The 24,987-nt window shown below is 43.4% G+C and overlaps 1 protein-coding gene across 1 annotated transcript in view; it reads right to left on the bottom strand.

The window, feature by feature from the left end:
- Positions 1 to 475: 475 nt before the first annotated feature.
- Positions 476 to 24,987, bottom strand: part of PIP4K2A (phosphatidylinositol-5-phosphate 4-kinase type 2 alpha) — a 186,767-nt gene continuing 162,255 nt past the window's right edge. Inside the window, exons 7-10 of the mRNA XM_027559980.1 lie at positions 14,368 to 14,481; positions 6,633 to 6,873; positions 5,115 to 5,218; positions 476 to 2,681 (exon numbers count right to left, since the gene is read on the bottom strand). Of these exons, the coding sequence (XP_027415781.1) occupies positions 2,601 to 2,681; positions 5,115 to 5,218; positions 6,633 to 6,873; positions 14,368 to 14,481 (540 nt within the window). The 3' untranslated portion in view covers positions 476 to 2,600. The remainder of the gene's footprint in view (positions 2,682 to 5,114; positions 5,219 to 6,632; positions 6,874 to 14,367; positions 14,482 to 24,987) is intronic.

The raw sequence follows: 24,987 nt of genomic DNA, 5'->3' as shown, positions 1-24,987 counted from the left end.
GATCCCCTGACATCTCTCCCATTAGAACCATCACACATTTTCAAAACAAGTGCTACTCTAGCTTAACTGTGTTTGCTCACCTGGCACAATGACAAGGGAATGCTTTAAAAAGCCTTCTAGCTTTCTAGAAGCCACCAATGGCATTCCAGTAAAGTCTCAAAAAATGCTGAGTGAGCCACAGAACTATGGTTGGTAGATATAAAGAATAAAAGTGTGTAACTTTAAAGGGTATTCACTGAAGAGGTTCCTTTCTCTGCCCATCTTTCAACAAGCCAATTTTGCCATGTGTGTCATGGCGCGTTTCTGTTATTTACTAGTGAAATAGTTCACAGGTTGAAGGCAAAGCTTCTGTTTGTGAAAAGATTCAATTTTAGTCTTCTTCAGGATCAGCTAAAGACACTCTTAGTACTGAGTATTTAAATTTTGTTTGCAATAAAGAGACACACAATTGAGAGAGAAGCACGAAGACTGCACCTTGTGAGTCATCAAAGTGCTTTATTTTGTAAAGCCCGGCTCGTAACTGGAGTGTACTGTTAGCACTAGAAGATACAAGGCAAACTTCCTCACTCTGTCCGAAGATTTGATAACAGGATGGATGACACAGACTGTTACAGACAAAAATAAAGCATTTTGTAAACTTCTAAAAGCATACACAGATGGGCCACAAAGGAACAGTTACTCAAATAATGTGTGGGTACCTTCTCTTTACTTCAGGGTCTCACATTTGTAATCCTGGATTAAAGAAACTGCAGCCTAACTTCAGAGCACTGAAAGGGACTCGATGCCAGAATGAATGGCGGGGTGGGGGTGGGGGCATATTAAATCACCATTTCAATTAGACACAAGAAATACAGATTTGGACAGTCAGATCACAGTGCTGTCAACGTCGTCTGCTGAGAATAACAATTCTGAGTGAAGTCAGTAGATGGGGTAGAATGGCCTTGCCCCCCAGATTCCAGCTGCCGTCACCTCGTATTTTCTGAAGTAAACCTATATACTTTGGGCACAGTTGCAGACTTGATAAGCCCTGAAGTAAAGTTACTGGAAGAGGCAGTGTGGCGGGACTGTGTGTTGAGTTGCAAGTGATTATTAAAGGGTGGATTTTTTTCTTCTTTCCTGAACCTGCCTACAAAAATCATCTCACATTTTAAACAAAGAATTTCAAAGGCACAGCTTTAGCACAGTGTATAAGTTGATAACGTATTCCTAAGCAAGTCTAATATTTTAGCTTGACACCTTTCAGAAAATGCCAGGAAGGTGGTAAATACATGATCGATGTTGGAAATTTATAACTTGATTAGACACAGTCAGCACAGTTTAGGGCAATGAACTTACATAACCAGATCTGGGTTAAACATTTTCTTTAAAAATAAAAAAATCATTAGACTGATAATGTACATCTGGAGGAAAACAACCCTTTTCCTTTAACTGTAAAAGACTGTCTACCTGGTACTTTGAATAAAACATTCACTCCAAAACGTGACTGCAGGATACATTTCAAAATATGACAAACATTATTTCACCTACACTGTAAAATGACTTTACATGTAAACTTCAAAAATCACGTGCTGTACATTAAATTTTTAGATTCAAAAATATCCCTGTTTTCCTAATAATGTAAACAGTAATATTGAGGATTTCAGTTAAAGGGCAAATTTATAACAAAATACCACTGTTCAGCAGGAGAATTGAGAGTTCTAAATGCTTTGCTCACCTTCCCACCATGGGAGATGTAGATACCATTGCCCAAAACTATGCACTTTTCAGATAAGCTTTTATTTTTATTTTGTAGCATTAATTGCTGTATTGCAATGAAAGAGTGTTATCAGTGAAGAAGCTCCAGGCAAGAAAAGAGAAGTAAGCAGTTTTCCTGGACATATTTACTGAGGTGAAAATGTACAGAGAGAGTCACTAGGGGCATCAGCTTCTTGCTGGAGGAGGGGCGCCTGTCGGGACACGGGGAGTCCCGACACCCAAACCAGGAGGCGCGGGAGACGCCAGCCTCCTTCGTCCAGCGCCCAGGTACAACTATTAAGGAGTGTCAGCGTGCGTGGTAGAAGTGTAACATCTGCAGTAAGTTTTTTTTTTCCCTCTTAATCACCATCATTATTATTATCATCATTATTATTATCTTCATTATTATTACGAATACTGTCTCACATCTTTCAACTCCAGAAAATAAACTGATCCACAGTTTATCATGTGGTGCCAACCTGGTTGGTCTGACATGCATTGCCTTCTCCCCCTCCCCCCTCTTGGGTTTGTTCACTCACTCACTCACTCACTCATTCATTCATTTGTCCACAGCTGGAATCAGAGGTTTGTTACCCCAAACACACACTAACCAAAGCTGGTCAGTGTCCATTAATCAATCAATTTTTAAGATGCACACACGCACAGACACACACACGTCAGAAATAGCTAGAATGATGCTGGGAAATATCAGGTAGCCATTAAAGCGAGTAGCCCCCAAGTCAGTCATCTTGGCCTGAAGATGTAAACGAGGAGGTGTGCTTCACTGAGTTTGGTGTTCGTTTTTCCTGCGCTGAAGCCACCTCTATCCTTCCCGTGCTCACGTCCATCCACAGTTGTGCAGGACGTTACGTCAAGATGTGGCCAATAAAGTCCAAAAAGCGCTTGGAATACTGTTCTGGGTTCACGGTGGAGATCTCCGCGCCAGCCTGGGCAGTGTGGGAGAAGAGGAACAGTGATACTGTTAGAACTACTTGATCAGCACCTACAGCAGCTTCCACTGCAGCTGAATATGAAGCCAGTCACTTTCAAACCTGTGCAGCCTCTACTCGTAACTCAGAATATCTTGGATATGGGTCTGAATAACCAAGACTTAAGAATCTGGGTGTGAAAATGAGGCAGTCTCAGGAAAAACAGAGGCTGGTGTCATATACATTGTGACTGCTGCCACCAAAAAAAAAAAAAAAATCCAACCACGTTTGAGATGTTCCTGTCAAATGTGGCGTCTGTGTAGCCTCCATTCAGAAGCCACGGGGACAACACTTCTGTTTCTCAGGAGAGCAGATGGGAGACACCTTGAGAATGACACAAACAGCAACGTCTGGCCAAAGGGAAACTCCGATGACAAGGACACAAGGGCCGTGTTCATTTTTTAGGACCAAAAAAGCTGCTGGGTGCTCAGCAGTAAGGAGCGGCAGTGGCAGGGGTGGCATCAGCTGTGATGCACTTGCCCTGAGGGGCCAGGGCTGGTCCTCGCAGCGCAGGCACAGGGGTGCCACTGTCCCCGTTCAGAGGCCTGCCTGGCGCTGGGAAGCCACCCCTCGAAGAGGCTCAGTGGGGTTTCCTGTGACGAGCACAGTGCAGACCAGAAGACCCTCGGTAGTTACTGGCCAGCTTTCAGAGCTGCAAAGGGCAGGACCAGCGTTTTTACCAAGTCACCAGGTGCTATTTTGATACCAGCAGCTCACAGAGGAAGCTGTAATTTCCATGCCTGGCCTGGGCCGCCGGGATCTCCACGGAGGAGCCCCGGTTTTGAAGGCAGAGAATGGTTCCCAGCAGCAGGTTGACACAACGCTCCTTTGCAGAGAGTAATGTCTTGCTCTTGCAAACTGCACCCGATTTTAGGCTGGGTGCCATACCATGGAGCTGAGCTGGTGACGTGCAGGGGAGGCACATGTGGAGCCGTGTTTGCCCTGGCACATTTCCAGTTTCACCTGGTCTAGAATATCATACAGGTTTGAGGAAGGCTGGGAACAAACAGAGCCTCTCCCCACTCACCACAAAGCCTCATCAGCAAGGCGTTAGGGCCCTGTCAGCAGCTGGGGGAACTGGGGCACCAGGGTGTTTCCTCCAGGTCACACAACTGGAGAGGTGAGGCAGGGACTCGGGCCCAGTTCCGTCCCTGCAATACAGCCAGGCTTTTCAACCAGAGATGAGCATCGGAGTTACCAGAGCCTTTCAGAGTCAACCTCCCCCACTAGCCTCCTGAACTGGACTCAGAATCCGGGGAAGGGCTGGTGCATCTGGCTGGCACAGACTTTAAAATGGTTCTCAGAAGGCTGCAGTGCCCACCCTTGTGTGAGAACTGCTGTGTACCCTCCTCTCTGACAGAGGATTTCCCGTGTGTTCAAGGGTAGGGCGAGGTCCTGGTTTGGGCACTGCACAAAGCTGGAACACTGTAACTAGTTGGCAATGTGACGGAAACATTTCTGTGGCAAATGGGATATGGTGTTGGGCTGGTTCCATCGCTGGAATGACAGCCTGTTTGATTTTAAAATAAAGAAAAAGATGTTGATGTTCTGGTGGATCTTGGTTGACTCCACACTGGGGCAGTGTGAACGAGTTAGAGCACAAGTCCATCCGCGTGTGGTGGGCTCTGCGGCCTTCTCAGCACACCTGGAAAGCCAAATGGAGTCCTACAACGCAGGCCCAGTGGGGATTCACAACTGGTGAAGTACAACCGGCAAATGGGCCTCACTGGTTTATTGGGGGCTGGGGCTGGGTCCTGGGGAGCACTCCTCTCTACCCTGCCTAGTGACCTGATCCTGGCAAGTTACTCCGTAAATGCTCATCCTCAGCTCCTTCACCTGATAAGGAGCACACTAGTTATCCTTATCAAGGCTTGTCATGGGATTCCACAAGTTAACGTATGCCGGGAACAGTGAGAATTCTGGGTAAGGACAATAAAAGCGAGGGACTCGTATCACTAAACTTTGATCTTGCACTCAAAAATCTTCTGTAATAGAAAAAAATACAGTCCACTGTGTGGAAAGAGATACTGTGTATCTTAGAAGCATCTTAAGCAGAGACTAAGTGCTTCAGTTCTAAGCACTTCATATTAAAACAGCTGTCGTCATTCAGCGCTTTAGTCTTTGAAGCATTTTTCAAACAAATAATTTGTGTAATATTCTCATGATGCGTGTGTCTGTTAATAACCCCAGTGGGTAACAGAAGAGCCATGCAGGGTCTAAGTGACTTGCCAGAGGCCTTGGGAGCTCTGACTCTGCGTTGGAGTGCAGCCCTTGCAGAGACCTCGAGCCATGGAAGGGACTGGGCAGCTCCCAGGAAAGGAGTGGACCTGTGCTGGCCCCTGCACGACAGGAAGCAGGGAGCAGAGAGGGAAACCAAACGGAGATACTTACGCCATGTTTAACAGTTTTTGCAGCGTGGGCAGCTTTCTTTTTCGCATCATAATGAGTCAGAATGTCAATAATTGCCATAAAGTACACCTCCTTCCGAGGCGAATCTGCAAAGGGATGGGAGACAGGATTGTGGGACAGATGGTGACAACGCCTGGGACAGTTTGCGCTGCTGTGGGGGAGGGGTGAGGGGTTCAAGGTCTGAAAACAAAGGCAGCAGGGGCTGTGAGAAAGTCTTGTGCATCCCCAAGAAACAGCTTAACTTTCTGTTCCCAATTCTCTCTCAATTTAAAAAGTAAAAAAGAATGTAACCTCAGGATATTACCAGCAGAGGTCCAAGGGTGAGACTGTATGTTTTTTATTAATCTGCACTTTCTTTAGTGATTGTATATTACTTTGGTAGAAAGAAAAGTGCTTTTTAAAGAAATACTGTTTAAAACAAGAATTGGGTTGGCCAAAAAGTTCATTCCGGTTTTTCCATGAGATGCTATGGAAAAATCTAAACTAACTTTTTGGCTAACCCAACTGAAGTAAATATGCTTACACTTTCTACTGTTACCTGTAACTGTTCCTAATGCTCATTGGCTCTAGTATGAGAACTGGATAAAGGCATACGTCATCTACAATACCTGTCTTCTACATATTTCCACAAATAAGCTGCTGTTTCAATTATGAACTGTTGTTCAAGTATACTTGACTCTAATTTTCTGTGTTGAAGAAACCATTTTGGTGAGCAAAATAAAAAGCAGAACTCAAACTCAACCTGGCTGTTTTGCCATGACATGTTTTTTTTTTTTTTAACAATGCTGAACCACTAATTTTTATTACTAAAAAAAACCCCAGAGGCCTGCGTTTATCTCAAATTTTTTCATGTATAAGTAGCTAACATAGCATGTAATATTCCTATAAATATCCAATCACCCGGCTATTGAGGATTAAAATCAATCTCACTTTCGTGAAGAGCGAGCCACAGACCCCTTAATGGGGGAAGAGCAGAGGACAGATACGCAGCAGCAAATTGGAGATGTTCTTCCCACACCTGGGCTAGCTTCAGCTTCCTTTCTTGAGAAGGAAGGATACCTGCCCTACACAGTGTCCACAGGAGGTCTGGCGTGGACCATGTATGTGGCTAGCTCAGGACAGACTTGTGATTTGCGATCCACATAAAAGAGAGTTGGCTAAGAAAAAAAGTATTTAAAAATATTTCTTATATGTGGTACGGACATTTACACAAGCAGATGCATATGGGTGTTATATACACAGAACACACTGCTGTGTGGTTTCACCTGTTCCCTCAACATCCCACAATTCAAGGATTTCATCACATTGCATTTCAAAACCAGAGATTACAATTACCTTTAATATACTCTGTCCCGGAATCAATTGATTAGGACTCTTGAGAAGGAGTCTTACAGGACAGCATGCTTTTAACTGGGTTCATGTTTACCAGTAGACTAACAGTGCAAAAAAAAAAAAATCAAACCAATGGTAAAAAAAAAAGTGGATGGTATCGCCACTTACTTTCATGGCATTTAATTCCGTAGACATCAATGTTTGGATCAAACTCGCCCGGAGCCAAGGGTGGCGAGCTGTTGAGCGTGTTCCCAGGGCTGTCGGGAGGGGTCCCCACAGGGTGGGCGCCATCGCTCTCTCCCTCCTCCTCTCCGTCCTCCTCACACTCCACCTCCTCCTGCTCGGCTCTCTCCACGTCGTGGATTCCCACCAACAGGCTGTAGTCCATGAGCTTCAGCTGGGCAAGAAACTGGAGGGGCGGAAACGACACGATCGTTTATGCCTTAAATACAGCCCCAGATTTAAAGACAGCAAGCTCACAGAAGCACACGTAGAAGGCTGTGAGCCCTGGGGAGGCAGAGGCGAGAAGAGGACTTCCTGTAGAGCGGCCAGGAGCCTCTCGAATGGGGCAGTCTCCTCCCAGGCAGCTTCTCGGGCAGAGCTGCAGCCTCCCACTCAGGGCTGGCTCAGAGCCAGGACTGCTTCCCTGAACTGCAGGGCTGGAAGCTGAGAGGGATGTGTGCATCACATCAATGACTGCACCAAAGTGCAGAGAGCACGACTGGCAAGGAGGACACAGGGAAGAAAAGATTTCTCCCAACGATGAAGACTGGCTTAATGGGGAACCCAGGGACCTCCCACGTCGCTGCCAGGGGAGCCTCTCAGATCTGGCTTGTGAAAGCACTTGGAAACAGCACTCAGTGAAGCTGAGTATTATGCTGTCCATCACAAATAAGTAAAAGCACGAATGTCCCAATCAACCAGCAAATGCCTCTGTCACTGCTCTTGTGAACAACACCCTCCTTCATTCCTGCTTGGGGGTGTCCTGATGGAAGCGGGAGCTGGGGAGGCTCCTCCGTCACCCCCTCCCATGCCCTTTTATCCAGGAGCTCTCTCTGGCCTGTTCCCCTTGCCCCCAGTGCCCACCCTGGATGCCCTCCAGAGGTGTGGGCACAGCTGGAGATGTGGGTTGCCCGGTGGCAACATCTCCTACCCAAAAGTGTGTAGTGGGTGCAGGGTGAGTGGGGCTTGGCCGGGCCTGGTCCTGCTCAGCTTGTAGGGTGACAAGGCACAAGCCCCCTTCTCCCTCTCCCTGCTTCCTCTGGCCCTTGGAAGGTCCCTGAGAAGTGGCAAGGACTGCATGTTGTCGGAACTTCCCCTTCTGGTCCTCTGGCGGGGGAAGCATTTCATCTTGTCACGCCTTTTGATGGGGTCTCATTTCTCAAAGGGTAGAAACAACATCTCACGTGGTCCATGGGACCTAGATTGGTCTCATCACCCCTCAGGCCGTCTTGCATCCTGTTCTGGCCTCTGGTCCTTTACCTCCCACAGGACCGTGAGGTCACGGCTGCAGGGCCCTTGCTCTCCGAAGCCTGTCACAACTCCTGCCTGGGCATGGGTGCCCTGCACATATGTGTGCCCTAAGGACCCCTGGCTTAGCTGCACACGTGAACTCCATGAACAGAGGAGTCTGGAGGGCTACAGTCCATGGAATCCAGAATCGGACAACACTGAGTGACTAACACTTTCACTTTTTTTTTTTTTTCATTTTATTAAATTATTTGAGAAACTTCTCTATCTTCCCCAAACACTGCAGGCCCCCAGGGGCAGGGGCTCTGGCAGGTTTTGCCCTTGAAACTGCATTATGATTAGCCAGATCATCTCACCTGCTTTCACTAATCAAGGTCGTTTAAGACTCACAGGTCCCCCAAGGGGCATGTAGCCCGAACAATGTTGTCTGCCTGTTCTTTTCTAGGAACTCGGAATCAGCTCTGTCGAGTTCCAGCTGAGCGGGTTAAGGCTGGATAGACCCGCGGACCCTCCAACTGGGCATGCGTGAGGGTCTTTCACACGTGCGAGGATGGCCAGCCCCACCCTTGGATCGTGCAGAGGTCAGTAGCCTGGTTTACGCCTGTGCCGAACGAGGATTCGCGCACCTTTTCCCAATCTTTTTTCCCTACGCTCCATGCCTCAGACCGCCCTGCCGCTCGAGCGAGCCCCTAGCTTGGGGAGGCGGACTGGAGATTTGCTCTTCCTGCTTGGCTGCCCCGCGAATAAACCTTCTGCTGCTAGACCTCGGCGTCTGGCTGGCTCCAGGTTGGGCACAAACGAACCTGGTTCGGTGACGCCATCACTGCCCTCCTGACTCCAGGTAAGTGATGTAGCTACTCGATATTTACTGAACAAGTGAATGGACTGCCTGCTGCTACTTCCCCTGTACCCCTTTCCTCTAACTTCCCCTGACCCCTTCCTCTAAGAAAAAGAACCCCCTAAACCAAATAAAAAGAATAAAGCAACAACAAAAAACCTTTCTATGAGCCTGCAAGAGGCAGCACCCATTGGAAGAAAATGAGGTCATTTACAACATATCTTTGCTCTGCAGAGCAGAGTCTCTCTGTACATATAGGTCCCTTTGACTTTCAGATGGATGAGGTACAAATCCACTTTCAAGTGTTTTGGAGAGTACAAAAGGGGCTGCCTGTAATTAACGTGCCAAAGGTCAGGCAGGGAAAGGGTAACAGCCGGGGCTTTACTGCCGTTCGAAGTAGAGTGAGTCTGCAGGCCCATATCTTCCCCTGGCACCTGTGCTACTCACAATGTCAGCCCGGCCCAGAGCTCCTTTCCTGGGTCTCTGATCTGTGGTCTGACCACTGCTTGGACTCCTTACCCAGAAAGGAAACATTTGTATTCAATAATAAAAGCGAAGTTAGCTCCCGGCATCACCCACTAAAGTATCAGTGAGATGAAAAATGCATCTCCTGGTAAGAAGTTGTTCTGACATACCCAAGACTAAGGAGGTGAGTTGCAGCCCCAAGTGGGGATTATATAAGAAAGGGGGATTATGTAAGTCTTCAAATCCGTGTGACTGAGACCAATGAAGAAGACCAAGGACAGCACAGGGGTTAAACGTATAGCTTTAGCTGATCACGGTGACCCACTGAAGTATCAGATTATCTTAAATAAAACTTAAGTTTTGGAGTCAGATGGGCAATTAAATCTTAGGTTACTTGCTCCATCTTTTATGGAATTTTTTTTATGGCGTATCATTGCTTTACAATGTTGTGTTAGTTTCTGCTGTACAGCATCATGAATCAGCCACATGCATACATGTATCTCCTCCCTCGTGAGCCTCGCTCCCTCTCACGCCCCATCCCACCAACCTGAGCGCCCTGTGCTCTACAGCTGCTTCCCACTAGCTGTCTGTTTTACACATGGCAGTGTATATATGTCAGTGCGGCGCTCTCAGTTCCTCCCACCCTGTCTGTTCCCATCTGTGTCCACAAGTCTGATCTCCACATCCTCGCCTCTCTTCCATGAAAGATGGTGTTGATGAACCTATTCGCTCTGTGTCTTGATGATGAATTCACTACTCTGAACCTCAGTTATTCTAATTATAAAATGGGACCGCACCAGTAAACTCACAGTGGTGGAGAAAGGATTAGAGAGAACGTAGTGGGGGCAATGAGAAGTGCCTGGCATGTAGCAGTGGAAGTGGTTTTTACAACTGTCCCTGTTGTTGCTGTGGTAAAAGCCTTTTTTCCATCAAGTATATAACTTAAACAGACATGCGCCAAGAGGGGAGACGTGTTGAACAGCCTGTACTGATGCCCCAGCTCTTATCACAAAACGTCGTTTAAAATCTCTTCTAAAGTAGAGGGAAACACAGTAGGCAGTAGACCTGAGATTCCTGCTGGAGAAAGTCGCTGTAGGGCATCTCGAAACTACTGTGGGCTGAAGATGACAGGCCCAAGAAGAAGAGGGATTCAGGGCTGCCCGGAGGGTCTGTCTCCAGCTAATATTTGGAACTTAAACACATTTACTGTTTTCTGCTCATTCCTTTAAACTTCTAACTCAAATTAGTGTTTTTAAATATATAAAATTTCAAACCATGAAGATTTAAAAATCTTTAGGTTCCCCTGCTTTCCAACTTCTTAATAACTGTCCGCCGGACCTTGATCAGCTTCTTTGTCCCTCAGAATATCCCACCTAACCTGCTTCCCTCATAATTCATTCTTCATTATGCCAAATCTGAGCTAGTATTCCCTTTACGAGCCCTGTTACAAACACTTACTGAAAACTGTATGGCCAAAGAGCTGTTAATAAACTCTGTATGTTTTCTTTGGAGAAGTGTCTATTTAGATCTTCTGCCCATTTTTCGATTGGGTTGTTTGTGTTTTTGTTGTTGTATGAACTGATTATGTATTTTGGAAATACATAATCCCTTGTTTTGGAAATACATAAGCCCTTGTTCGCATCATTTGCAAATATTGTCTTTCATTCTGCAGGCTGTCTTTTCATTTTGTTTATGGTTTCCTTGGTTGTGCAAAAGCTTGTAAGTTTGATTAGGTCTCATTTGTTTTTTTATTTCTATTGCCTTGGGAGGCTGACTAAGAAAACATTGGTACTATTTATGTCAGAGAATGTTTTGCCTATGATCTCTTCTAGGAGTTTTATGGTCATATCTTTAAGTTGTTAAGCCATTTTGAGTTTATTTTTAGGCATGGCTTGATGGTGTGTTCTAACTTCAGTGATTTATATGCGGCTGTCCAACTTTCCCAGCACCGCTTGCTGAACAGATGATCTTTTTCGCATTTTGTATTCTTGTCTCCTTTGACCGTAGGTGTGCTGGTTTTTCCCCTGGGCTCTCTGTTCTATTCCATTGATTCGTATGTCTGTTTTTGTGCCAGCCCCACACTGTTTGGATTACTGTAGCTTTGGATTCAATGGACATGAACCTGGGCAAACTCCGGGAGATGATGAGGGACAGGGAAGTCTGACGTTCTGCTGTCCATGGGGTCGTGAAGAGTCGAACACGACTTGGTGACTGAACAACAAGCTTTGTAGTATTGTGCTTTTTCCTCAGGATTACTTTGGCAATTCTGAGTCTTTAAAGGCTCTATATAGATTTTAGAGGGTTATTTGGTCTAGTTCTGTGGAAAATGTCATGGGTGGTTTGATAGCTGCTCCCTCCCCTCCACGCCACTCCCCCCAAAAAAATGTGAGGCATGAGATGGCCTGTGATGGGGTGGATGCCATGGGACACAAGGTGTAGTCTCGTGTGTGAAACTTGGATCCCAGTGTGAGGCCATGAGAGACGAGGACCAGCCCTCCATGGCCACGGTCAAAGCTGACAGGAAGAGAGTCAGAGGGCAAAAGTGACCTTCCATTCTCCATCAAGTGCTTTCTTTGGGGAAAAGGGCTCACATATGCTCACGTGTGAAGCTATCAGGACTAACGTACTTTGCTACTTTGCCCAGCATATAAATAGAACAGAATTTCAAATGCAGAGAAAAGCTGGCTAGGTTCTTATTTTCCTACAGAAATATTTGAGCTGTAATGAATTCATTTTTTACTTAAAACATTAAGTCACCACCCCCATTCCCCACCCCATCCTGTACTTAAACAGGCCAGCCAGCTAAATTAGCAAGCATGGAACTGATGGAAAATGCAACTAGATTACATTCTATCAGATGTCAAGCTACTTTACCATAATTACCTGCTTAAAAATTAATAATGCTTCTGCATGATTTTCAAAACTAGACACTTACCAACCATTGAGAATTTTATTAAAATGAAAGACTGCTTTATGGCCTGCCTCCATTTAAACAAAACAGCTAAGTGGGAGAGCCATGGATGGGATTAAAATTAACCAAATCTTCTAATCAACAACACTATTAGAGACAATGAAAAGGCAAAGAGAATCCTTGTGTAATTCAACTGTAAATTTGAATGGCTTCAGTTACATAATTTCTGGAGTCTAAAAATCAGAGTGATATACAGCTGAGAGGAAAGAAAGATAAAAAACATTTTTGCAAGCAGATGAGATATCCCTAAGGGCTATTTACTATAACTGCTAAAGCAGTATTACTTCTCAGGATCAAAGCCTTTCAGGATAATGAATAAAACTCCCAAATAGTATGTCTACCTATGGCACTTAGTTATCAGATCAAGTTGCTGCTGCTGCTGCGTCGCTTCAGTCGTGTCCGACTCTGTGTGACCCCGTAGACGGCAGCCCACCAGGGTCCACCATCCATGGGATTCTCCAGGCAAGAACACTGGAGCGGGTTGCCATTTCCTCCTCCAATGCATGAAAGTGAAAAGTGAAAGTGAAGTCGCTCAGTTATGTCCAACCCCCAGCGACCCCATGGACTGCAGCCCACCAGGTCCCCCCGTCCATGGGATTTTCCAGGCAAGAGCACTGGAGTGGGGTGCCACCGCCCTCTTAGTTATCAGATCAAGTTGATCCCAAAGTAAAAGGGAAATACTTAACTAATATGCATTTTAATAAAAACTGCTGACAACTGAGGAAAAATAAATGCTGAACAATGAGAAACTGTAGAAAAACTACTTTTTAACAAGACACTTGGTGGTCCTCTTTACAGATAACCAATATCTAGGTTCTAATCAAAGCACATATATGATATAGGTTAAAATGCAAAAAAAATTCCTTAAAGTAACTTGTAACCTAAAAATAATCATGAACTAATTCGGTCAGTCTATGTGTCTTTAAATGAAAGATGTTAGGAGATTAGAAAGAAAATTATAATACTGCTTCTGCCCTCATGGGGGATATAATCTAATCCATGACATTTGTTTGTTCTTGGCTTAAGTCATTTTTTGTTTCATTTCAGTTTTTTTGGCCATGCTGCCCTGCTTGCCAGGTCTTAGTTCCCTGACCAGTGATCGAACCTGGGCCCTGGTGGTGAAGGCGCTGAGGCCTAACCACTGGACGGCCAGGGAATTCCCAAGTCATTTTGTCTTTAATGACACAAGAAAGAATCTTTTCACAAAGCCTTTCTAAGTAGCAGATCTGCACTGGTATGTGGGGAACTGTATTTCCAAGTTAACAAAAACAAAAAATGCACACATGAACAAAAGTCACAGCTAAGAATACTGTAGCTTAGTTACTGTCTAAATTAGAGCTCTCTTTGCACTGTTTTGTAACCTAACAAACTTCAAAAAAAGAACTTTTTTCCTGAATTTATTTCTAGTAGATTTATATAAAGAAGTTCATTGGGAGAACTGCACTGCCTTTACAATAAATAAAAGATAGGGAAAGGTGTATTTTTAATACTTAAAACAATATTTACAAAGAAAACTCCTTTATAGACTAAAAGGCCATTTCCACATTTATTTCTCACAGCATCCCCCTTGACCCTGGTGTCCTAAACTGCCTCTGTGCTGTTCCCATGCTGTGCAAGGCTGACTTGATGGGCCCAACGATGCTGACTTCATAGAGGCTGGTGGCAATATTATTGAGGCTGGTGTTTCCTAACACCCAGATGTGCTTCAGATGGAGAAAACCCCAAATTCAAACAGTCACCATACACTTGTCAACATGCTCTGGTCTTTGACAGAATGCAGTCAGTCCCCTCCACCCCGGCCCTGGTTGCCGGTGGGTGGGGAAAGGCGGTGGGTCTGAAGGGGCTGTAACCTCGCACAGGCTATCCCCACAACCAAGAAGGTGGGACCCTGGGGGAGGGGACACCAGCAGAAGACACCATGTGCCTGCTTTCGTTTGTCCTCTGAAGGAGGGAGCTGCTGAATCAGCACACTTCTCTTTTAAATCAGATCACACATGAGCTACACCTGTTTATAGCTGCTTTGTCTAATGTACAACATATATTTTTGCCTTGGTTTCAGATACAAATAGATGGTTTTAAAAGCTTCTAAAAACCCAGTAGTGTTGACATTCATATAAGGGGCCATCCCTTATATTGATTTTTCTTTTTTTCTTCCTTACCTCTACATCCTTCTTCAGCTTTTCCAGGAATACCTTTTTGTTGTTGTCATCAATATAAATCTTTTGACCCTCATTAATGAAATCATTATCCTTTAGAGTTGGCAGTTCTTTGGCCTAAAAAAAAAAAAAAATTGAGAAATTGAGAAAAAGAATAAGGAAGGAGCTTGACAAAAATCTGAAGGACTCCTACGCTCTCCAATCCTGGAGGTTAAGTTTCCACCCCGGAGGCTGAGTTGCCTTGCTCCCTGAGGGGTCTTACCCAAGGCAACAACATGTGAGGTGGCTTGCATGCCGCAAGGGGGCGCCAGTGAGCTATGACCACTGGAAGCATTCCCACTAGGAATGGAGTCAGGCATACTCCACATTATGAGGCTTTTGTAACAGATTTCATGGTTTCCTAAGAAGGAACCTGACGGCTTTCTTGGATTCACAAGAAGTCTTCTAAGTACAGAATTAGTATTCTTGAAATTCTTTGTCAGGAACCCTCAATTTTCTTACTGGTTCAACCCAACTCCTCCCCCACCCCCTCCCCCAACACACTCTTTTGGGGTAGCCTTTGCTGGGTTCATGTTCATCTGGGTTCAAGATAAAATGTTATCTTGCTCGGAAAAGCGCCACCCATAATCATGTACAAATCTAAGTTGGGGAGAATATGCAGCCAGAGGTTGGCCATCTGCCCTTCTAAACCTTCCGGCACACCACTCCAAGAAGGAAGTCCTCTTTTCATTTGGATAATATTGAAGAAAAATGTCTTCTGGCATAAAGCATATTAAGGTGAGACGTCTACCCTTTAAAAATAAACAGGATGGTAGTGAGCTGGCAACTAAACTATACTTATGCTGACCAACACAAAGTAATGCGTGATTATCAAAATACGGTTTGCAAGCAAAAAACCAAAAACAACCTAGCTTTAAAGTAGTGTGTACCATTCACCTCTGTGCAACCTGCATTCTGGGAGAGTTCAAAACCCCTCCTCCCTCCTTTTGACTGACCTTGTAAAAAACCACCATTCCTCTTCTTCCAGTTGAAAGGAATTCAGCATAATACCTTGCCTTTCTTAGTATACTAATGAATGCCTCCTTTCCCTAAGTGTGAACCAAATGGGGGAAAAAACCCCAAGGAAAGAAAATATTCTCCATCCTGGTCCCCACACTGCCTCCCCGCATTCAGAGGTACAAAACACTCACTGGGTACATATGTTTACTGAAAAAAAAAAAAAAAAAAAAGTGAAGGTGTTAGTTGCTCAGTCGCGCCTGCCAGGCTTCTCTGTCCATGGAATAATTCTCCAGGCAAGAATACTGGAGTGGGTTGCCTTTCCCTTCTCCAGGGGATCTTCCCAACCCAGGGATCAAACCAGGGTCTCCTGCATTGCAGGCAGATTCCTCACCATCTGAGCCACCAGGGAAGCTGAACCACCTTCCAAATCTCTGAACTGCTCAACTTTTTCTTCCTGTTTTGTAAGGTATACACATGTGTGTAAACTACTCATGTCTATCGGTAGACACACATGCGTGTGTATTATGCAGTTCTAAGTCAGTAGCTTTGCTACTCATTTTAACTTTGAGAAAATCTGCAGTTTTGTGAGTTCTGATTTTGATATAACTACTGCTAAACAGATTATCTTTGCAAAGCTCAGAAATCCAAAGATTCCATTCAATAAGTGGTTGCTGAATGACTGTCACATACAGGAGTGTAAAAATGAATAGGTGAACATTTCTATCCTTAAAGGAGTTTGTAATTTTGTATGAGTGACACTGAAAGCAAGAAAACAAGGCAGTGCATAAGGCATACAGATAAATAATATGGTTCTTGAGGACTGATCTACTTTCAAATACTTTTATGCTCAGTCAGTCTAAAGAAATGAAATATCCTTCATCATAAAAACTTACCAGGGTCCAGATAGATTAACTGCCTAAGTTGGTCATTTATCATTTAAACATGTAAAATGTGAAAGAAAACTCTCAATGTGAAGATTATTAAATGTTTGAGTCAATTACATGGACCCTAAGTTATTTTCTTGGAACTGAAACAATGAAATTTCACAGTGAATGAAATGTGAAGATCTGAAGTTTTAACAAACTCAGAGGCCTGTCAGAAGCTAAGCATCAGGAAAGGTGAAAAACTGGAGTGCTTCAGAAAGCGCTGAAGCCAGACCTATGTACAAACATAGGAGACGCAGAAGGATCAGGATTCCTTAAGTAGACATCATGGGCATTTGTCTACATTTAGGGGATGGCTGTGTGTGTGTGTGTTGGGGGGGCATTAAGGATTCAGATCTGCCTAAACTCCACAACTCATTTTATGAGTGTAAGCAAAGAACAGGAGAGGGATTCTTGTTTGTGAGCGAGAAACCTGAAGGCAGGGCTGACAGGCTACGGACAAGGCAGTGAATGACACACAGTCTGTGTTGGGGGTACTGGTCACATTCATGGAGATGAATGAGTGCCGCTTTAGGGTCACCCGAGCAGAACTACCTCATGTGACAGGGAGAATATAATCCTACCTCATAAAACTCTGGACACGCTGTACTATATTACGAGGCTTACTTGTGAAATTTCCAGGCACTACGGATGTATTTAGATTGGATGAAGTTCAAAAGAGGGCAACCAGATTGGTTAAGAGACTTAAGGGCTTACTGAAAGGCTCAAGAGGTGTAGGTAGATCCTTAGAGCAGTGGTTAGAGGAACCCAATGCTGATCCACAGATGCCCACCCCCCGGTGTAAGCAGGATGGCAGACTGCTTAGGAGCACCAGGGTTGAGAAACATGAATTCTGAGGTTCCTAGCCTTAATCCTTCCCTTACTAGCCAGGGGCCAGTTTCTGGACCTTGACGTGCATCCATTTATTAAAGTGCATCATCTCATTTACTCTTCAAAACCACCCTAATTCTCACCGTCCTTTTTACAGACAGAGCAACCGGGTTAAGTGAGATAACACAGCTAAGGTCTCCCAGCTTGGTAAGTGGAGCTGGTAAGCTAGTTTCCGAGCTAAGGTGGGAACCTGGGCTGCCTGACTCTTAGTGCAATTCTGAGTGTGCATGCTGAGTCATTTCAGTCGTGTCCAACTCCATGTGACCCCATGGACTGTACCCTAGCAGGCTCTGCCCATGGGATTCTCTAGGCAAGAATACCAGAGTGGGCTGCCATGCCCTCCTCAGCACCACTCTACCTGTAGCAGAATGACTGAGATTTTGGCCAAAACCTGTGTGACGTTTAGATAGTGAGGCGAGTGGCACTTACTGTCGTTGTCATTGCTGGGAGCATTCAGTAACTGGTGTGGGTTTAAAACTGTATTATAGGTTGAGAGAAAATATTTTCCTTAAAAATAGAGCTTCACTGTTTTCTACTAAGCGCTGAAGGACAAAACTGAAGTCACCTGACAACAAGACACCCTCAAGAAAACCCTGGTGCTTGACTTCTTATAAATTTCAATATATCCTTCTAACAATGAGCAGCATCTATAGTAAAGATGTACCTTTTTTTTTAATGTGAGGGAAACTATTTTGCTGTGAATTAATGAATATCATAAACTCTTGGTGTTAACAGTGTCCACAAAGATGATGTCTACAGAGCAGCACAGAAATGACTGTGGGCAGCAACCGATCCCACCCCTTGCTTTGCAGCACCAGATTATTTGCACTTAGGGGAGCTTTGAAAGCGCTGAAGTCTCTGGGTCTGGTTCTTTAACAGGCATCTTTCATAGCCTTTCTAACTCAATGCAGAACTAGCTAGAGGGCGGAGGAAACCACTAGGGCTAAAGACATCAGCTCAGAAACACTTGTGAACTGTGGACTCGGAGGCTGGCTCCCAGCTAGTGGTCAGTCACCTTTTTTGAAGTGGTTGTAGGTTAGGTCTTCATTTATTAACTCTGCGTTAACGTTCTCCCAGCTGGTGTTGTGTAGACTGGGAGCCTCCAGTACCTCACATGGTGCTTAGAAGCGGCAATGCCAAGGAGGACGAGGTGCCCTGCCCTTCCTACGCTGCCCTCCTTGGTCTGCCCGGCCTGGCCAGGGAGTGAGGTGTGTAAAACCCAGGCCAGCACAGCTCACATCTACATCCCTTTTGCAGGAAGTGACTGTACTGGGGTGGGCTGGACTCAAAATGGCATTCATCTCTACTGATGTGATGTGTAAATGTACAAACACAGCTAACGGCATAAGCAGAGCGACACTGGTCTCCCAGCAAGCAAGCTATCCTGCGTTCGCTGGGTGGATGCAATTGGCACAGTGACTATTCCTGGTACTTTCCTGCCAGGTGATCCCCCGCAGCTAGAGTCAGTATGGCCCAGGTTTCTACTTGGGACACAGACTGAAGCATGCGCTTTTGAGCATAGGCTGGAACTGCGCCACCTGGGTTGCATCTCAGCTCCTCCAGTTAGCTGTGTGACTTGAGCGAGTTACTTGACCTTCTCTGTGGCTTGGCTTCCTCATCTTTAAATGGGGATTAGCAGACAACACTGTTGTGAGTATTACACTCATTTGTACAGTTAAAAAGCTTAGGGCTCTCCTTGCCACGTGGAGTTACATATACATATTCTTGTTATTTGCTGGTCATATTCTCAAGTATGGTGTGTGAATCTAGAGAAAAGTTCATCAGCGATAAATCCAGAGCAAGATTTAAAATACAAAGTTGGCATATTTAACACTTTTATAACAGCTGGGGTGTTTAGACCCAGCTGCTCAATCCGTTCAAGCTTCAGTTTCCTCGTCTATATAATGGGATATTAACAACACTTATCCAGTAGGGTTAGTGACTGAATGAAAAGCCAGGAAACACAGTGCTTGGCAGTGAGAACTCACTGGGTATTAGTTTGCACCTTAGTTTCCCATCAGTTTTGACCATGACCAATGGTGTTACTAAGTGTTTCCTACTAATGAATATAGGCGTCTATCCTTCCTGATTTTCTAGAAGAAATAGGCTCTTTAAATTTGGGATATCAGTAAGCCATGTTTACAACTGCCTGCGTTTTCAGGTTTCCTCATTAGGCACGAACACCTCCCGTGACTGTCTCGAGGCTGTTTCACTTCACTGAGTCACACAAGGTGCAGTAGAGGCTGTGCACGCCCCTGCCTTGGCTGCTCTCCAAACCGGGACTGAATCCTCCTGGCCAGAAAGACCTCTGGTCACTGCAAAAGCTCTCCCTAGCCAGAAAGCTTCACTGAAATCCAAGTGAGAATAAAATGTTGCTTTACAGTAACTGGGTAAGTTAAAATTTTAGACTGATAAAGTATATTTTATGGCATTTATTAATATGGAATAAAATAGTTATATATATGGCTAAAGACAGAAGTTTGTCTTAATTTTTCATGGGTTTCATTTTTCTCAGAGAGTAAATGATAATATTGGGTAACTTAGTGAATGCGATTTTGCTGACTTAAAGCAAAGATTCACTAATTGAAATCTCAGTAACCAGAAAACACCCCCCAAAAACTAGAGAGTAGCAAGCTCCTTGGGAACACTTTCTAAAGTGGGTTTTTTTGCTGTGGGCTGTAGAAAGAAAACTGTTTCCTGATAAACATTCCCTCCTTTGCTTTTTGTGACTACACTATTGGGCGAAAAGTCTCTTATTTATTTTTGGCCATGCTAGACGGCTTGTGGGATTGTAGTTCTCTGACCAGGGATCAAATGCAGGCCCTTGGCAGTGAAAGCTCTGAGTCTTAACCACTGGGCCACAAGGAGAGTGCCAGTTCTTGGTTTCTTTCAAACTACAGTATTATAGGTTGTCACTCAGCAAGTCCATACTCTTAAATAGTAAGAAACACACTGTTAACAATATTGGTCATTGTCAAAGATGCTTTATGGGCATCAGGGCTTAAAGAGAATTGATGTGTGGACAGTATTCTAAATGTATAAACACTTCTGAATATGTAAGTATTCCCTAGGATCCAATAAAAGATGTAAATGATCTCTTAGGACACATTTGGCCAGCAGTTTGAGGTGAAAAAGGGAAAAGTATTCATAACTAAGAGCTACAAAGTCCAGAGCATTGTTTTTAGAACTGTGCCTCTGTAGCCAGCTTAGCAGAAGGCGGTGGCCAGAGAGAAATCATGGATCCTGGGAGCAGAGGGCTCTGCTTCCTTCCATTAGGATGGTAGAAAGAGTTTTAGAAAATGCAAGGCATTTGCACTTTGCATTTGCTTCTAATATAAAAATATTTAGCACTTTTAATAAACTTTAAAATTTTAAATTACTGAATTTTGCACATTCTCCAAAAACAAAAATATGCTTACTAAAAGGATTTAAATTTTATATTTGAGAGTTAACCTGTTAGTAATAAGTTATATTTCATTGGATTCTGTAACTTGGTGCATGATTGCTGTCATTTGTGTGGAGTTTAATAATATTGGATATGTTAAGAGTTATTAGTAAAGCCAGAAATTACATGGAAATTTTCATTAGCTTTTTAATGTCACTAAAATGTCTTTTGGATGACTCAAACATTTTTAAAATCAAATATTTAAAATCTGTATTTACAGACAAAAACTTCAAATACAGAATTCAAATGAAAATATACTGGCTTTTAACATCATTCTACAATTAAGTTTTACAAAGAGTCTATTAAATTGCTACTAACAGAAAATTTTAAAAATACATGTACTTAAAATGTTCAGAGCCAAAAGTATATATACAGTCACATTTGAGGATGGAAACCTTAACAGGAAGATGGAATGTACTTCTATCACACTCGAGTGTTTACTGCAAACAGGATTCTGGCACCAGAAGGTTTCAATGAAAAGAATGATGCATAGCATGGCACTCTCTGATTAAAGGACTTGTATTTCAGAAAGAAATGAATTTTTGTTCAACGTGCTCATTTGGCAACCTGTTTTTAAAAAGTCTAATTGTAAGCCTTGGTGTCTAAAATTGCTGTCCGGTGTCCCTTTGATGAGCCATATTACACTTGGAACTGAATGCACAACATAAAAAATATGTACTAGTTACTGTCTCAAGTTAGGGACTGCTGATGCTTCTGATTTACTTGTTAGTCCAAGCTCATCTAAATGAAAATAAACTTGCAAAGAAAGAATAAACCCCCTTTCATCAGGCTTGCCAAAGTAATGGCATAAGAATCAGAGTCTGTAGGGCTGAAGATATACTCCAGAAATATTTCTGTAAGGGAGAGACTTTTTAGATAATCCTTATATTGGAGCTGGGATAAAGATAATTTGCCTGAATAACATCACATATGTGGTATCAATTTGGGGGTAGTAAGACAGATTAAAGATTTTATAATAAAATCAGTTCTGCTTCTCAAAACATCCAAGTCACAAATTTGATACATGAAAAAGCAAATTAGTGAATATGCGTAAAGTTCAAACAAGTAGTAAAGATAACAGGTGTTTTCTCACAAGAAAGTACATATAACCTTTAAAAACATAAGCGGAACGTCTACACAAGTTCATAGCTTGGGAAATGATCCAGCATGTCAATAACTAGCTGTTTCCACGTTGAGAATGTATATATTTGTGACCAGAATCTGGATATGAAAGTCTCACATAATTTTTGTTTTGGACTTCTTTGTGTAAATGTAGAAAGAGAATATACCTCAACATACTTGGAGAAATAGCACTGCAACTAGGAAGCACAAAACCAGATAAGCCCTGTCGTAATTCTACAATTTAGAACTGTTAAGACTGGCAGGACCCAGCTGTTGGTTATTTATTTTCCCTAAAAGCTGATATTAAGAAAGTGAAACTTACTCCTTTCCTAATACTGTCAGACTTCTCAGAAGGGCCATTTAAGTGGCATGGTGATGGTTTGGCTTTCCTCTGTGAGCTGTGATGTGACAGATGAAGCACGTGCAAGCCTTACAGAACTGATGTGTTTCCATCTGATTGGGAGATTCTGTGGCCTGGATGTTGATAGTCTGCCGCTGCTGCTAAGTTGCTTCAGTCATGTCCGACTCTTAGCGACCCCATGGACTGCAGCCTACCAGGCTCCCCTGTCCATGGGATCTTCCAGGCAAGAGTACTGGAGTGGGGTGCCATTGCCTTCTCTGGTGACAGTCTAAAAAATGTCAAAGTCTGAAAATGTATTGTATAGTATAAATTGTATAGTTTTTGGTTTAATACCAGTCTAGTGAACATTAGAAGTTCATTGTTTTATTATACATCTGCAGCAGGTTGGCTTAAATTCAAGCCATATTACATTTTGGAAGTTGTATCTCCGCTCCAACTCTTTCTAGAATCAACTGCATAAGTTGTCAGAAATTTCCACATCTAACAGCACTGCTTCTGTGTGCTTGGGATAATCTGAGTTGAGTGCATTCAGTGAAGCTGTGTTTATACACTGCCATAAGCCCAGACTGGCCTTAGCACTCTCATGCTGTCATCTGGGAGAAGCTCCCAGGAATTGTACTGCATGTTATCTTTCCTCTTCACATGCCACTCTTACCAAATTCCAAAGGAATCAAACTTTAAAACTCCACTTCCCAGAATAACCCCCATGGTTTACATTATAGGGTTCTTAAGCCTTTGCTCAGACATCTGCAGACTTATGTAACAATTTAGAACATTTTTTCCATTAGTAATAGCAATCACCATAACCCATGGCCAGAGCAGACAGGACTTTGGTGATTGTCAAGTCGGCTGCGGTGCACCTTTGCAGGAGGGAAAGAGTCACCTGAAACAAGAGATTCTCGCAAACGATAAAGCATGAGGACCAATGAGATCCTTTAATTTTACGAATGAAGACAAAGTCAAATGATTTATCCCCAAACTTCCATTAATGCCAGAGCAGGGGTTGGGACTCAGATTGGCTAAGGCTCTGGTTTGGTGCCTTTCCCTTCCAAGCCCCCTTTTACATTAATACAGCATTTCAGGGCCAGGAGACAGGCAGATGGCCCTGCTTCTGCCCGATGGGAAAATTTCCCCTGCACTTTGGGTGCTGGGATAGACGTATCTAGCCCTGGCAAAGGAAATAATTCACTTCCATCTGGAGAGAGAAGAAATTTTACAGAAGGTTAAAGCATTAGCTGAATTGAGGACCTGAAAACCTTGACAACCTCCCTTTAACTGGTCATTCACTGACACGGAAAAGGAAGCGCTTTTTCACTGATAGCAAAGGAAGATTCCCAGAAGAACGCAGTGCTGCTCCTGTTCTGCTCTGAGCTCACTGTCTTTGTTACCTTGCCTTTCACTCATCCCAAAGAACCAGCTGGAGGTGGTAATTAATTATAATTTGTTACAAGTTAAAGATCACAAAAGAAATGCTGAAAACTGGTTTAGGAAAGCTTTTGTGTGTGTGTGTGTGAGGGTATTAATGATGAATTTTCCTGAACCTTCAGTCAATAATAGGTACAATGTCAGAGATGGTGACAGTCACTTAATTGCTAGCACAATTCATAATTCCTAAGAATCGACCAGGCGGCTTTTTGTAGCCCATTATCAAGGTGTCAACAGTGATTATTGCCAATATAGTTATACAAATGCCAATTGCAGGGCAGCTGTTTTCTTTCAAATAGGTTCCAGGGAGAAGGTTAGATGTTAAAAGGAATCTTCTTACTGTGACCCAATGACTCCATTACACAGGCTTGGCTTTACTTAATAAAACCAGACATGAGTTTTGAGAAGAACTGTGCAGAACGATGAACAAAATGCACATTTGTGTAAATCCCCAGGCCTCATTCACTCTCTCAAGAACATGGGCGTTTTAAAGAGGCAGGTCAAATCCCCCAGAAATCAAGTGAGTCCAGTTATGTTTTCTTTTACTTGTCCGGGTTCCCTGCTGGGTAGCTTGCTTGCTGGCAGCATGCTAAGACTGTCATTTGTAAAAAGCAGTCTGCTCAGCTATAATTACTAATTTGATGTCATACTGGAATTGCAGCGCAGCTGTGAAAAGATGGACCACCAGGGAGATTCGCGTTTCTGTCTCATTTAGAGGGGGCAAAACTGCTGGAGCCATGAATGGAAGATGCCCTTCCATTAATAAAGGAAAGAATTAAAGAATAAAACAAGTCATAGCAGCTGTCAGAATCTGACAACGGTTTTTTTTTTTTTAAAGCACCATTCTGCTTTAAAAAAAAAATTCAAGACATCTGTACATGCATGTTCTGATACTTGTTGCCATGAAACTGATTCCATTATTGTTGGAAAATAGCTTCTTTATTTCCTTCAGTTCCATATTCATTATTATGCTAATGCAGATCACACTAATTACATGTCAGGTTCAAATCGTAGGGATGAGACTTGTCTGCACCTATATCATGAAATATTTGAAATGACAGTTTGAAAACTTGTCATCAACAAGTGAAAAGTATGGGAAATTAAAACAACTACAATGATGCAAATGAACGAAAAATTAGGAATCCAGATGACTAAGCCACGTCAGTGGAGATTCTCCATGAAAATTGTTCTTTGCAATTTTTCAGAAAATGATTATATGACTGCAATGAAAATATTCTTGCAAACCATTTGATTTCGTTTATAAAGGCTAGACTGTAGAAAATATTTTCAGCCTTTTCCAATTATTTCTAACCAGAGATAAGTGATTATTTTGATAATTTATAAAGGCAAGAGCATGCTGTTCAGAAGAGTCAAAAATATTTACTGATCATGGAAAGAAAACCTGAAAATTGACAGAAAAAAGAAAGCAAATAAAAATTTTTTTGAGTTTAAAAATC

This window comes from Bos indicus x Bos taurus, chromosome 13, assembly GCF_003369695.1.
Source record: "Bos indicus x Bos taurus breed Angus x Brahman F1 hybrid chromosome 13, Bos_hybrid_MaternalHap_v2.0, whole genome shotgun sequence".
NCBI classification, from domain to species: Eukaryota; Metazoa; Chordata; class Mammalia; order Artiodactyla; family Bovidae; genus Bos; species Bos indicus x Bos taurus.
This window is presented reverse-complemented; position numbering and strand designations above follow the sequence as displayed.